We start from the raw sequence: 16,322 nt of genomic DNA, 5'->3' as shown, positions 1-16,322 counted from the left end.
ATCATATTCGTATGTAGAGCCCTTAAAACGCCTCTACTGAATTGCGTCTTTCCTGCGACCGAGAAACAACAAATGCCATTCATTTCGTTCACTCGGTCGACATCAATCAATTTCATTGATCCATTTTTGTCTCTCATCACAGTTAAATATTAAAAAACAAATTAAATACGCAGTGATTATAGTGTAGTTTATGCTACCTTCACTCGTCTAAATCAGATAAATGTAAGTACTTTAAATTTATTGTCCGGGAGTGCGTAAAATTTGCAATAAAACTAAATACTCGTTGGCGTGGCATTAACGGACTGACGACATTTTGTTTTATCCAATGCGTTGTATTTATGTATTTAGTGTTTGAACGTCAGATCTGAATTGAATTATTTAGCAGGCAGTACATTCCAGCATTACTAAATATATTTTTATTTGCCTTTTTAGATAACCAAAAATAATGAGTTCCGGTGGCACTAGGGTGTATGTCGGCGGCCTTATAGAAGGCATAAAGAAGGAGGACTTAGAGCGCGAGTTCGACAAATATGGCAAACTGAACTCCGTATGGGTAGCACTTAACCCCCCAGGTTTTGCATTCATAGAATTTGAAAACTTACAAGAGGCTGAAGATGCGTGTAGTGCGATGAACGGCATCGAGATGTTAGGCACGACTTTGAAAGTAGAACTGTCGAGGAAGCGGGACGGACCCCGAAGAAACGGCGGCGGTGGAGGAGGCGGCGGGTTCAGGGGAGGACGTGGAGGTGGTGGCTTCCGAGGCGGGCGATCCTTTGGAGGACCCCCTGGTGGCAACAGACCTTTCAACCCTTACGGTGGAGGTGGCGGAGGCGGCAGGTCATTCAGCCGCAACGGAGGCAGCCAAGGGAGTGGCGGTTATGGGTCAGGCGGTGGTGGTGGAAATTTCAGATCTAGATCACCCCTCTCTCGGTTTTAATTTAGCTTTAGAGTTTATTTAGGTGTTAGTGTTATCATAATCTGAAGCCTTCCAAGTTTTTAAATTCAATGTCTGGTAAATCTGGGGGTTGGATTCTAGGAAGAGTTCACTGGTGTTAAGTCTCAAGGAATTAGAGGTGAGTCTGCATTTATTTTCAGCCATTTCTTCTCACAACTAGTTTAATGCATGGTTAGTTAAATATCTTGGGTGTTTCATTTTCCCTATAGTTTCACAGCGAGTCACACAAACCTGCTGCCGCGCCCATACAATCAAAATTACACACTTATTTTAAAATGACATGCTTTCAGTATGTTGTTTTAAAATTATTATAACTTCAATTGTATGGCGGTGGCGAAGTTTGTGTGACTCTTAAAAGCAGTATGTTTCCATACAGGATAAAGGTTATTATTGTGCTGACCAACAACAATATGTACTTTAAAAACCTTTAGCAGTACATTTGTTTACTACATAAATGCATAATTAATTTCCTATCCTATAGTATTTTATAATAGTACTATGAATGAAGTATAGGTGGGATGACTTGACAGTTTGGTGTTCATATTTTAGTGCAATTGTGATACTCCATGCAGATTTATGTTATCCTCAATAAAAAGAAAATGCAGAAAAACTTACTTACTATTATGTTATAAACCCAAAAGTAACTTCTGTGAGGATACATCTGCTTAAACTGCTGAATCAATTTAGAATATTTAGATGATATTTAGTATGGCATTAGTTGAATCTTAACAACAAGCAGTCACCAAACTCCATACAATTTGGCAGCGCAAAGAAAGCAGAATAGCCAGCTACAGGCCTAGGATTGAAAAGTTTGGTGACCTGTGGTTTAAGATAATTTTTATTAATGGTAATCGACTCAAACAGTCACATGCAGCTATTATTGACGTCATAAGGTTATAGCTTCATTAATTCTATGACAAAAACTATGTATGTATGTTCAGATACCAAATTATCTTTTTGTTGCAGTTCCTTGGAATATTTGATCTCCAATCTACTAATTCGTCGAGAAATTAATACAAGAACAATCTTCAGTGAATATTTAACATACTACCTAAGCGATCTACTGTTAAGTCCCCTTATAAATAAATGAAAAATATGATTACTTTGCTTATTAAGTTTTATTATACCATTTTATCTTACATCTTCATTTAATCATAAATTACAGTTATGAAGGGCTGCTGAGACATGCCATGAGAAGCTCCATTTTGTTCAAGAAGTTTTTGCCTTCCATTTTGTCCAGTTTGATTTCCTTGAAAGCTCCACCCAGATTTTCCCATTTCTTGTCTTGCACAAGTTCACTGGAGAAGAAGTCTTTCCTTGGAGATTGAGCAATGAAGACTTGCATGCCTACTGAAGGCTCGCATCTTATTGCTATCATCCTGTCACCTGAAGAGATGAAAAGATATGGTAATATGACGAATAGATCTAATAATCACTTTCTCAAAATTTCAATAAGTAAGTAATTTTCTTGTCAAAGTAAACCGACAATATTATAAAAAAATATTATTTAATTCCACCTATTTCAAGATGGTCAGGACATACAATTAGAGGCAAAGAAAAATGGTCGAAATCGATATTACAATTTCAAGATAAATGGTGGATAACAATTTTGATACAACAAACGATATAAAATAATAAAGTATACCATTGGGAGAAGCTAGTAGGCAGGATGAAGCATTCCCCAACGGTTCTACGGGTCCCGAACCAAGATGTGAGCTGCTGGCAAGCAGCTGCCAACCCATACAGCGACCAACGGCTTGGACTGCAGTCATTTGGTGCTGGTATATCTAAGAAAAAAAAAATTACACAAAACGATTTAAAATTTGAAAGCATATTTTGTTCTTGAAAGATTAGAAATGTATTTACTTTCATTCAATTGAAAGTACTCCATTCCATACTAATTAAATATTTATTGGTTTTCTACATGCGATGCATTAAAGATTAGTTTTCAGTCACATAAAAAGTGAACTATATCTCGCGTTATTGCACCATGATTGCACCAAATGATATTAAATTTCAACAAATTTTAAATGTATACCCATTACAACTAGAATAATGTTTTTCACCACACCAGCTGGTAAAGGCTCTCTTGATTGTTCAAAAACTGATGAGAAAGTAGCATTTTATCCACATGTGGGGCACAGTAAACAGATGCAAATTTTGAGTGGTTTCCTAATGTTAGCTGATAGATTTGACTTTTAAATGATGAATTTGAATGATAAACATTTAATGATGTCTATTTGGATTTGATTTTGTTTGATATCTTAGTTATCTTACAGTTTAAACGTTTTATTCGGGTTGGTGTGGTGAAAAAATTGTTTCTTGGAGGAAAATTTTGCTTTGAAATGAAACCCTCGCAACGCTCAAGATTCCATTTTTAGAATTTTAATTTATTATTATTTTGGAATCTTGCGCTTGCTCGGGTGTCAATATTAGAACTAGCACTTTGCCTCTTATAAAACAAGTAACTATTTTTAAAGTTACCTGACAGTAAATTAAGTCTCTTAGTTCCTGTAGCTCGTAGGACAGATGCCGTACTTTGCCGTCGCGGCAAATGCACTTGAGGGTCTTTTCGCCGACGTGCACGACCAACGATGTGCGGCACACAGCATCGTATCTGTTAAAACAATATTGTATTGCAGTTAAAGCCCTTGCTACACGGTCGCCGACAAGCCTTCTAACCGTCTGACCTTGGTCTGTCCTTGGTCAGTTTTGGTCAAATTTTGTTGGTAACAACTGTCTACACGGTCCGGGACCGGCCAAGGCCACGCGGTCTGGGGGCTTGTCGGCGACCGTGTAGCAAGGGCTTAAGACCGTCATAGGGCAGGAACTCTCGTATTTGTACACGTACGTCGCTCAGATACAGAAAAGAAGAACTTCACTCGTGTACTATCGACCTTCTTTAAAAATAAATGTATGTGTGCAATATAGAAGTGTTAAAGCAACAAAAGAGCTTGTAGGCGGTCTTCCCCCATGGTCCTAACTTATATTTCATACAGCTATTCATATAGCTATACAGCTATATAAATAACCAAATACAGCTTAAACAGAAGACATTGTTGCTCGCCTCCTAAACGTGAGCTCAATAACCACTCAAACATACACAACAACATTTGCATTTTCAATATTTATGGCAAAGTGACATACCCTGAAGCCATAATATTGATTTTCACGCAGGACTGCGTGGGGCTGTTTAGGGCGTTCCAATGTGACACAATAAGAGGATCCTTGACCTGTCAAAAAAAAAGATATATTGCTTACTACATCACTTACCTAACGGACACAATAATAATGTTCAAACTTAACCTCTATTTTAAATAAATTATTGCAAACTGAGCAGAGATTCATATCACCCTAGAAGTGACGAAGTTAGTTCAGTAGAGGCTATTCACTCTTGCCTTTTAGTTCTCAGTTTTCGTTTTGTTCGTTCTGTGGTGGGCCGAGATTTCATGAAGCCGGCTTTTGAAAAATCTGGCCGACGATGTAATTAACCTTTTGGCCGCCGGACCTAGTCCGCAAAGACGCTCACTCACACGCCAGAGCAAATTTTAAGTAAACAACTAATAAAAAGTTTAGGGATTGCAAATAGTGATATCGATATTTACAATATTATGGTAAAAATCTTTTTAATTTAGCTTTGTTCTTATCCTGTTTTAATTTCATTCCAAATTGCCAAAATTAAACATATGTTTTACACCCGAAAATGTTTAAAATATAGGGATTTAACATAAAAAACAACCACTAAACAATGTCGTTTCAAGACGTGATATCGCCGCACTAGGCTGTACGAGAAGTCTTTTATACAAGACAACGGCGCCCATGGACTGCCCGCAATGCAGACCGACAAGGACTGTTTCCGCGCGGATCAAGTAATAATAGTCTCTAGATCAACGGCGTAAGCGCTTGTCGGTACGTAAACTTTATTGGCGTAACGTTAAAGCTGCGCATCATGTGTCGATAAAGTCAATATACCGGAACTGTTTTAGTGAAAATTACACGTGGGTTGAATTTTTAATGAGTGAAGATATTATTCCGGAATTAGAATCTATCATTATAATTTCAGTTTGGTTTACATTAATCTATAGGTAAACTCTTATCAAAAAAACGTTCAACGACTTGTTACAAAAAAATTACACATTAACTTCAATGTTATAACAATAAAAGTAAAGTCTGATAAACAGGTATGTCCCTGTACCACACTTGTGCGAAGCGGTCGCTGCGGTGTATCCCTTCCCACTAAGCTATAAAATAACATCAATTATTTTTTTTTATTTATCTCTTCTGCAATTAAATAGTCCACAATCTACAATGGCAAATTTACTTGTCTGACTCTACTTTATAGAGCTAAAGAAGCTACCTGAACTTTAAATATAGTTATGCCTATCTGACTCTCGTTCTACGTATTCTAGTAAGTAGTTACCTACTATTCGTTGAAAAAAATTGGCGATTAACAAGTGTTCAAATACTTAGATAAAAACATATTTCTGACTTTATATTTACTTTAAAAATTACCATATCGAGTTAAAATTCCCATCCCTAGCTGTCTTTTATACAAGACAACGGCGACGAGGAACATGAAAAATGTTGAAAATTGGAGCAATTTTTTTAAATGCCTTATTATAAAAGAAGGGATTTATATAGCGGCTTAAAAAGCAAATAAATGAAAAAACAAAGACCTTAAATATGAACACGAGTGTAAATGAAATTGCAATTGTTATTATTTTCACATTAACTTAGTGGTTGAATTTGTGTCTTGTATACAAGACGACGGCGCCAGCGTATCGTTCTATCGTTGTCTTCTATACCGGACAACGGCGGTCAAAGGGTTAATGACAGTCTTTATATTTCTGTTAATAGTATAAACTGTATCGGAATTAACTCGCATATCCCGAAATTACGTTACCTCTTTAGCTATAGTATCCAGGACATATTCGCTGCGACGACGCATGAAGAAATGCTGCGCTTGCTGTATAATTTGTTCCAGCAAAGACTGCTCCTTGCTCATATCCAGCAGCTCGTACCGGTCCGCGGCCATGGGACCTGGAGACAAGCAGCATGAATGTAAAGCCTGACAAGATTCTATTTGGCCCCGAGATATGTCGCTACTAGCCTTACATTATATGACAATAATGTGTTCAAAGGGTCTACCGCGAACCACGCTCGACGTACTCTCCCTGTCACACTTACGTACGAATTTACAAGTGCGACACAGAGGCATAACGTCCAACGTGGTTCGCGGTAGGCCCCTGAATACATTTATTTCTTGCTTCCATGGTACATTTTTAGGGTTCCGTACCTAAAGGGTAAAAACGGGACCCTATTACTAAGACTCCACTGTCCGTTTGTCTGTCACCAGGCTGTATCTCATGAACTGTGATAGCTATTAGACAGTTGAAATCTTTACAGATGATGTATTTCTGTTGCCGCTATAACAAAAAATACTAAAAAGTACGGAAACCTCGGTGGGCTAGTCTGACTCGCACTGTCCGGTTTTTGGGTATTATGTGCGTACGTCACGTCATGTCATGTACCTATAGTCAAATAAAATGTCAGCCGGCCTAGCCAAGGTTACTATCTCTTTCGACAACGAAAAGCTTTATGTCTATATCACTCTTCCATATTATTGCGACAGTGACAGTTGCGTTCGCAGACATAAAATTCCCGCTCGCGCTTTTGCGTTTCGATCGCTACGGAGCGTAAGCCATTGGCATCTTGGCTACGCGGCCAGCACCGGTCATGTCAACGAAAACGTTTATTGTACTCCTTTTATATGTTATATTTTGATTGATGGTGCTCTACTGTAGGTACGTACCGGCTAGGCAGCGCCGCTTGGAGGGCCCTAGCGGGCCGGTGGCGGGGTGCGGGAAGGGGTGGTGCGTGTTGGCGTGGTGCACGGCGCGCAGCAGCTGGTGCAGCGAGTGCTCCAGCACGTGGTCGTGCTCCGACTTGCCGGCGCCACCTTCACCCTGGAGAGTCACTACTTTTAATGGCTCCTCTATACGAAGGGCTAGCGCCGGCCACTCCAAGGGACGCAGCCATGCGGTAGAATGAGACAGCAATATCACTTGCTCTCTCTAACGCATAAATGCGTCCCTTGGAGTGGCCGGCGTTGGCCCATCGTGTAGAGGATCTATAAAAGGCAGGAAGTCCGAAATGGACAGGGTAACAACCATTTTGTTAACCAACCAACCAACCATGAACCAACAAACAACTTATTTATGGTATTGGTATTATAGACCGAACGCTTAAATGAGTCCTCGCTTGCGCGGTATGGGGGTGACGGGGTAGGACGACTAAGGGTGGCGGGGAAGGTGCGGGCGGCAGGCTTACGAGGACTCATTTAAGTGGTCGGACTATAGGTAGGTAGGTATATTTATGGTGTTGGTGGTAGTGATGGGCCAAATCGAATAATTTTCAAACCGAATAAGTCGACTCCGATTTAAACCCAAATCGGTTTGCAAACCGATTTGGCCAAGTCGATTTAACTTCTACTTTTTAAGTATCAGTAGTTCAAACCGCTCCGTAGTCTTTGAGTTGAGGAAATTGAATTGTCAATTTTACGCTTTGTTCGATCCGATCGACAGCAAAAATTTTGACTTAAAAGTTTTGTAATATTTTTTTAGTTATGTTGCGCGGTAAATCACAATTTTATAATTTCTAAAGCTAAAACGGGAAAGCACTATACGAGAAAGCAGGAAAGAGCGTGCGGTCTCGTGCGATTTCGTGTCATTGTCGCGAATCTTTGAGTTAGCAAATCGACGCGGCGCAAAACTGCCAAACCGATCCAAGTATACCGCCAAATCAATCGCTTTAAGCCCATGCGAAATTGAACCTTACAACATAAACAATAAGTTTCATTTTACTTTACCTGTAGATACCAAGTTTCGACTCGACTCAATAATGGCGGCAATGTGCATGGCAACATTTTTCTTCGTGGTTTGAAATCGATTTGCGTACATTTTAATCCTAAATATGTCAAATGAAAGTGACGCATCAACAAATATGAAAGGATGCGTTTAGAGCGGGTGAACGTATCTTAAGTCGATTTACGGAACACTCACGTCGATTTAGTCGACTTCAGACCTAAATCGGTTTGAACCGATTTGTGAAGTCGAATCGTAACATCGCTAGTTGGTGGTACACGAGTGACGGTAACGTGACTTGAATATCCTAATCGAATTTTGCTCATATTAGCGAGTTGGATAAAATATCCACCTGGATGAGGTGGACATTGAATATTACAAGCTTCTGCCCGCGACTTCGTCTCCGAAAAATTGGAATTATCTATACCAATTTCGTTAACACCATTCCGCTACACCACAAATGCTATAAAATTTACGATGTCTGGTAATAAGTAAGAAACAAAATAATTTCATTATAAAAAGAAAATAGGTTCAAATACATTACCTTGACTGCATCAGGGTTGCTGTTATTAGTATTTTGACCGTTATTGTGGCAGAGTCCGATCAGCAACTGGATTCCAGGCAGGACCTTGAATAAACACGTTTCATGTTAATAATAATCGATTGAAAACGAGCAACAGTAAAAATAATAAGATATTATAAATTTATTAGATAGCAGCTAGATGAAAAGGTGCTGCAAGCAATTCTATTGCAGGTGAGCATTTGTGATCATCATTTATTTAACCTTTTGGCCGCCGGACCTAGTCCGCAAAGACGCTCACTCACACGCCAGAGCAAATTTTAAGTAAACAACTAATAAAAAGTTTAGGGATTGCAAATAGTGATATCGATATTTACAATATTATGGTAAAAATCTTTTTAATTTAGCTTTGTTCTTATCCTGTTTTAATTTCATTCCAAATTGCCAAAATTAAACATATGTTTTACATCCGAAAATTTTTAAAATATAGGGATTTAACATAAAAAACAACCACTAAACAATGTCGATTCAAGACGTGATATCGCCGCACTAGGCTGTACGAGAAGTCTTTTATACAAGACAACGGCGCCCATGGACTGCCCGCAATGCAGACCGACAAGGACTGTTTCCGCGCGGATCAAGTAATAATAGTCTCTAGGTCAACGGCGTAAGCGCTTGTCGGTACGTAAACTTTATTGGCGTAACGTTAAAGCTGCGCATCATGTGTCGATAAAGTCAATATACCGGACCTGTTTTAGTGAAAATTACACGTGGGTTGAATTTTTAATGAGTGAAGATATTATTCCGGAATTAGAATCTATCATTATAATTTCAGTTTGGTTTACATTAATCTATAGGTAAACTCTTATCAAAAAAACGTTCAACGACTTGTTACAAAAAAATTACACATTAACTTCAATGTTCTCCTCCTTCTTCCTCGCGTTATCCCGGCATTTCGCCACGGCTCATGGGAGCCTGGGGTCCGCTTGACAACTAATCCCATGATTTGACGTAGGCACTAGCTTTTACGAAAGCGACTGCCATCTGACCTTCCAACCCAGAGGGTAAACTAGGCCCTATTGGGATTAGTCCGGTTTCCTCACGATGTTTTCCTTCACCGAAAAGCGACTGGTAAATATCAAATGATATTTCGTACGTAAGTTCCGAAAAACTCATTGGTACGAGCCGGGGTTTGAACCCGCGACCTCCAGATTGCAAGCCGCGCGCTCTCACCGCTAGGCCACCAGTGCTTCAATGTTATAACAATAAAAGTAAAGTCTGATAAACAGGTATGTCCCTGTACCACACTTGTGCGAAGCGGTCGCTGCGGTGTATCCCTTCCCACTAAGCTATAAAATAACATCAATTATTTTTTTTATTTATCTCTTCTGCAATTAAATAGTCCACAATCTACAATGGCAAATTTACTTGTGACTCTACTTTATAGAGCTAAAGAAGCTACCTGAACTTTAAATATAGTTATGCCTATCTGACTCTCGTTCTACGTATTCTAGTAAGTAGTTACCTACTATTCGTTAAAAAAAATTGGCGATTAACAAGTGTTCAAATACTTAGATAAAAACATATTTCTGACTTTATATTTACTTTAAAAATTCCCATATCGAGTTAACATTCCCATCCCTAGCTGTCTTTTATACAAGACAACGGCGACGAGGAACATGAAAAATGTTGAAAATTGGAGCAATTTTTTTAAATGCCTTATTATAAAAGAAGGGATTTATATAGCGGCTTAAAAAGCAAATAAATGAAAAAATAAAGACCTTAAATATGAACACAAGTGTAAATGAAATTGCAATTGTTATTATTTTCACATTAACTCAGTGGTTGAATTTGTGTCTTGTATACAAGACAACGGCGCCAGCGTATCGTTCTATCGTTGTCTTCTATACCGGACAACGGCGGTCAAAGGGTTAATATATCGAAACGGTAATTAAGCTTTCCCTATTTGTCTCTCACATGTTTTTCCCACCATCCACCTGGTCCCACAGACAGGAATGCACTGGGCGTATGAGAGAGCAGCAGTCACTTGTTAAACTTACCGTAGCCATAATCTGGTTCCCCACAACCATGTGCGGTATAGAAGCATCGAGCTGCACCGCCTCGGCCGCGAGCCGCGCGAACAGCTCCTTGCAGAACAACACGTTCTGCGCGGCTTCCAGCTTCTGCTGCCAGTGCAGCTCGGCGCCCTCGCCCGGCAGGGTGCCCGGGCAGTTCAGGGCAGACGACGACAGAGTCGCGGTCACTACGTCTTCTTGTTCTTAAAACATAATAGGTTATTGAAATGATTTTTTTCCCGTCAAGCTCTTTACAAAGATAAAGCCCATAAAAAATCACACGGAAACTAGTTTATGTTTGCAGACTCCAACCAAAAACTCACTTTAGGTTAAAATTGGCTCTATAGAGAAAAAAAAACACGAAAACAGTTTGATTTCAATTGAATATCGTTCAGATGATGCGAGAACTCGCATGCGAGATTCATTACATTGCGGTTTTGTATCGGTCGGTTGAATTGGACGTAACCAATCCGCAATGTAACTAAAATCGCATGCGAGTTCGCGCGCCGTCTAAATCAGCCCGTAGGTACCCTGCCATAATACCACAGCAGTATAATTTTAGTATGATAAATTATAAACAGAATATATGTATTTTCAGAATTTTTGAGCCAAAACGCTAAGGTTTTTATTGTAAGAGTAGTGCAAACCTTTTTGACAGAGTACAGATATGAAGGCAACACCCTGTAATTCAGGGGGTACTGTGACTCGCAGCGCTGAAGGCGCCGGCCCCGCTGCGTTCAGGCTCATGGCGGCTGCTATCTGCTCCTCTGGAGCTTTGGTAACCTGCATTCATGTTACGGGTTAATTGATGCTCTGATTATCAACTTATTTATTATCATAGGTATTGAATGTACAAAATATAATATACCTCTATAATAGTTACCCAAAAGTGAAAATAATTACATAGACTTATTTTGTATTTGTTTACTACTTCTGAGCTGACGCATAGTGTGCAGCTGAGGTAACCTTCTCATGTCTGCACGAATATTACCTCAAAAACTCCAGTCTGACTGAACTTTGACCCCGCAGTCCTATAGCTCAAATCCCCAACAATAGTGTTAGAAACTTTCTTGAGCCGCCAGTTCTGTCTCAGCCTCAGAAGGTCAATGTGGAAGTCTGGCATGTTGCGGTTCATCCTCATGGTCTCACTGGCTCGGAGACGTTCCACTCCTGCCAGTAGGACGGCAGCTGCTGCTCCGAGCGCTTTCTTGCGACCATACACTTGGAGCATGGGGCGTGTGTCTTGCTGATCTGCTTGAATTGGGTCTAGAATCTGTAAGCAGTATAGTTCTATATATAATCTATAAGTTTAATAGTACAAAGCATTCTATATCCTACAAAAACCTTTTTATATACCTTTAAACACTCAAATAGTTACATTTTAACATTGTTTTATCAACTGTCAACGAAATTGCAGAGTGAGCCACGCCTGCTATTGCTTATATACATTGTTGCTATTGTAATAATACATTGTAAAGTTAGTTAGAGAAACTCAATACCATCATTGTACAAGAATCATAGAATGCTTTTTTCACTCTTGAAAGAAAATAGATATCACCACTCACCAGGGCTCGGAACCGGTATTGAAATACCTGTTATTATCGTTCCAAAACCGTTATATTATTTCGTTCATTAAAAAACCGGTTAATTGATGGAATGCAAACTAACAAATTACGTTCTCTCTCCTAACCGGTAAGAAGAGGGAACGGAACTTTAGGGTTCGCAGGGAACGATATAATACCGGTTACTCTTGGCTTTCGGAGACTCTCGGTTAAACTCGGTTGTTATACGTGAAAGAGATAGCAATACTTACTTGTTCTATAACGCTTCGATTTTTTCAATTTAACTGGTTAATTTCGTTCCTTGAGAACGAAATGAGAATGTATATAGCATAAACCATTATCTCAAAAGTACAGTTCTTAAACGGGTAACCGCAAACGGAAACGAAATCCTTTTCGTTCCCAGGTGAATGTATGAAACCGGTTTGACAAATGAGAACGGTTTCCGAGCCCTGGATATCACATTGTAGATACAAATATTCTTTAAGCCTATACTAGCAATACAAAAAAAATTAATGCTGATGCATTATTTTGTTACTTAACTGGGGTCATTGCGTCATTCACCATCCAGTGCCTGTTTCCGTCCACTTGGCGTAGTTGTCATAAAGAATTGTGTAGAATTTAAATATGTAGGTATACACAATTCTTTGTGGGAACTACGCCAAGTGGACGGAAACAGGCACTGGACGGTGAAATGACGCACCTACCCTATACCTCAGAGAAAAATCTTCGATAATTCTCAAAAACATATGCAATCAAATTGCCACAATTCTGTGTATAATGTACCATGTAGCTGTGTGAAGGCTGAAAGCCTACATTTCATTTCATTCTCGCTAGACAATAGCCGATCATTACTCTAAAGGTTATCCAAGTTACAATTTTGTTGGTTCCTTTATTTATTAACTCGTTGAATGTCCACCATACAACAAATTGATGCAAAGCAATTTGACCCATATTGATCTGCAGTAACACACGTCTGATACTAAGTCACTACAACTCAATTTGAGTTAACATCACAGTGTGATACTAGAGCGCTTCATGGGTTAATGAAGGATATTTAATTGTTAATATATCTAGAGATAAGTTAAAAATTAATTATGCATTGTGAATAAAACAAATATGCAATAAAATGGTGACTTGTGTGAAAAGTCTTGTTGTAGAATAACCCAATAATAATGAAGCTCAGCAGCTTCTCTACTGTTCACTGTAACTTCTATAGTTTTATAGTGTCTACTAACCATGTATCTCTTCTCCTTGGCAATGCTGAGTACATCGGCCAGAACACACACTTGTGTTAGGGCATCTCTCAGCTTGTTCCTCACGGAGTCCCATGGCCACTGACTGGACTGGTACCCGGGTTCTTTGCTGTCCTCCTCAGATTTCGTCTCTACTTCAGGCTCTTTCTTAATGTTGCAGAATTCATCATCTGATTTCGCAAAATCAATTTTCTGTGCTAAACGCGCAAGGTTCTCTGACATAGATAACGGCCTGAAATATATAAAAAATATTGTATAAACCAAGCGATTCTATTTAATTAATGCATAAACTTCTTTCATGATAAAATACTTACGCTTGATATATTTCTTGGCCATCGTAGGTTATTTCTTGTATCTGATTTTCTATGGGCGCTTCAATCGATATATTTACTGAGTTCGCCATTTTCGTGCAAAATTATATAAAATTAAAACGAGTTTATTTTATATTAATAATAACTCCGCAAACATTAAACATTTCTATCCCATCATCACAATTTACAAAACAAATGTCAATTGACACCATCCACTGTCACTGTTGTCAGATGTGTTAGATTGCTACAAAACATAATATTTAACCCCCATGAAGCGCGATGATTTATTTTTAGCCTAGTTTTTGTACAAAATAAGATAAAGATATTTTCTATATCGTTTAAGATCACAATTAAATATATATTTGGTAATTAAGTACAAGGGAAAATAAAAGTTCTACCATAAAATTCATTATAATTTAATTCAATTTATAGGGAAATTTCTTCCTGGGGTAACCCTAAATCATAGACCATATACATTTTTTTTTCTTATAAAGCGTGCTATTCACACAAGGATTTTGTCTAGTATCTGACCAGTGGGGCTTTATAGACTTTGCAACAAATAGCATGTGATGTCGCATTGGTTCGAAACGTCGGGATGAATATTTTTATTTCATTAAGCTCTCAGCAGACTAAGTGCGGGAACGGGACGTCGCCAGGCTATCCTGGCCGCGGCCTCGCGGAATTTTTCGTACGGAATGACATGTGCAAGCGAGACAGCGGTCATTACCATAGAAGGTAGGATCCTATGGAAGTGGTATACACGTGCCTGCGTGAGGGACAAAACATACGACACTAAGATTGGTCGAATTTATTTGTTACCCACCAAAATCCATGCTAAATTTACGATGGGGAACAAATAAAATGTGAGACTGTGACAAGGACAAACAATAATAGCTCTTTCGCTGCTACTCCTACTCAAAGATACGTATATATAACTAACCTGTGGCCTATTTTATAAAGCTAAAAGTTACAATTTACAAGCGGAAGCGTCTTTCTAACCCTATGTGTTAGAACGAGACTTCCGCTTGTAAATTGTAACTTGTAGCTTTATAAAATAGGCCACTGTTCGGTCACTTCCCCCACCTTTCATGCCAGATCCTACTAGATTCAATTACACATTCAATGTTGCTGGGACGACACGTTGTGCAAAATTAACTATGAGGATGAGGTACTACTTTCCAGTTCTGATGGTCCCAATACGCGTGCGCGGCTGCTCGCAGACCTCGCAGTTGCAGAACGAGAATCCGGCCAGTGGCTGCATGCATACCCCGCCTCCCACGCTGGTACATATCTAGAGCCGGATACCTTACGCTTAGCCGTAAGCCTCAGGTTAGGCGTCAAGCTCTGCGCCCCCCACAGATGCCCCTGCGGCGCAACCGTCGATGAGCTTGGACACCACGGCCTCTTTTGTCAATTGAGTGCCGGCCGCCTTTCCAGGCACGCTGCCCTAAATGATATCATCCGCCGGTCGCTTGCCACCGTCAATGCACCAGCTATCCTCGATCCTAACGGCGTTTTGAGGGACGACGGCAGGAGACCGGACGGTATGACCCTGGTCCCGTGGAAGATGGGACGGGTGCTTCACATGCGTCGATACACTGGCACCGTCCCATCTACCAAGAACTTCGACCAAGGCTGGGGCAGCTGCCGAGGCGGCTAAAAGCAAAAAGGTCACATAATATCAAGGTCTCGGCTCGGCCTAGGGTTGCCAGATCGAAAGGCGCTATTATCGGGAAACGAGAAATTTTTCAGGATTTTGGGACTTAAGTCAGGAAAAAAAAACATTCAAATTAAAGTAATTGTATTAAAAACAACGATATTTGACATTATTGGCACTACGTCAGCTCGCTTGCTCGACGACAGTTCGGAACTTGAAATTATTGTTTTAAAACGTGAAGCTGTTTTTCGGGACCATCTGGCAACCCTATCTCGGCCCCCAATACCATTTTGTGGCATTCGGTGTCGAGACACTGGGGCCGTGGGGCCCAAGCGCACATATTCTTTTCAAAGAACTGTGCAAAAACAAAAAGTTGGTCGATACCACCGGTGACCAGAGAGCTGGCAGCTTTCTCTCGAACCGCATCAGTATTGCGATTCAGCGATGGAATGCTGCCAGCATGTTTGGCACAATGCCGCGGGGGCCTTTTTTAGATTTATTTTAATTTAAATATTAGTTCAGTTTTTAATTTTAGTTTTTAATTTTAGATAGTAATGTAGTTTACAATTTTGTTTAATTTATTGTGTTGTAATAAAATCATTTTGAATTAAGAGGTTAATTTTCGGAAATAATGAAATATCCAAAATAAAATAATAAAAATATCCCATAAAAATATTAAATGATTTTCAATTTCATTAGTCGACTTTTAAAAAAAAGGATATATTAGTCTGACAAATCAATTTGTCAGTCGAATAACGCGCCAAAATAAAAAAACAACTCAGATCAACTTTTTGCGCCTGAAAAAATCGCGTATGTCACACTGCTGAAAGTTACCTCATGTCATGCATAGTTACCTCATTTTTCTTTTGATTGACAGAACAAGATACAAGGTTATGGAGTGTAGAAGTCTACCTTCCATATACAAGGTTTTTTCAAAGAAGTAACGATGTCGATAGGTAGGAATACCTGGGCCCAGTTTTATAAAGTTACAAGTTACAGGTTACAAGAGTACAGGCTACAGGCACCTGTAATGCACTGTGAACGGCTACAGGTGTTTTATAAATACACATAAATAATTACAGTTGTAAAGAACCACGGTCAATCTCGATTACATGTGAAATCTACA

The 16,322-nt window shown here is 39.4% G+C and overlaps 2 protein-coding genes across 2 annotated transcripts; one reads left to right on the top strand and one right to left on the bottom strand.

Annotated features, from left to right (window-relative positions):
* Window positions 1-64: 64 nt before the first annotated feature.
* Window positions 65-2,062, top strand: LOC134663967 (RNA-binding protein Rsf1). Its single transcript, XM_063520525.1, has 3 exons — window positions 65-222; window positions 433-1,073; window positions 1,922-2,062. Exon 2 carries the CDS (start codon window positions 446-448, stop codon window positions 935-937), a length of 492 nt encoding a protein of 163 aa, XP_063376595.1. The 5' UTR covers window positions 65-222; window positions 433-445; the 3' UTR covers window positions 938-1,073; window positions 1,922-2,062.
* Window positions 2,055-13,727, bottom strand: LOC134663827 (mediator of RNA polymerase II transcription subunit 17). Its single transcript, XM_063520341.1, has 12 exons — window positions 13,543-13,727; window positions 13,211-13,460; window positions 11,405-11,686; window positions 11,061-11,196; window positions 10,399-10,616; window positions 8,363-8,446; window positions 6,768-6,921; window positions 5,859-5,995; window positions 4,103-4,188; window positions 3,440-3,572; window positions 2,601-2,742; window positions 2,055-2,341 (listed from the first exon to the last, which is right to left on the bottom strand). Exons 1-12 carry the CDS (start codon window positions 13,629-13,631, stop codon window positions 2,121-2,123), a joined length of 1,932 nt encoding a protein of 643 aa, XP_063376411.1. The 5' UTR covers window positions 13,632-13,727; the 3' UTR covers window positions 2,055-2,120.
* Window positions 13,728-16,322: the final 2,595 nt, after the last annotated feature.

This window comes from Cydia fagiglandana, chromosome 1 (genome assembly GCF_963556715.1).
Source record: "Cydia fagiglandana chromosome 1, ilCydFagi1.1, whole genome shotgun sequence".
Classification (NCBI taxonomy): Eukaryota; Metazoa; Arthropoda; class Insecta; order Lepidoptera; family Tortricidae; genus Cydia; species Cydia fagiglandana.
The sequence above is the reverse complement of the archived record's forward strand: the minus strand, read 5'-3'. Positions and strand labels throughout refer to the sequence as shown.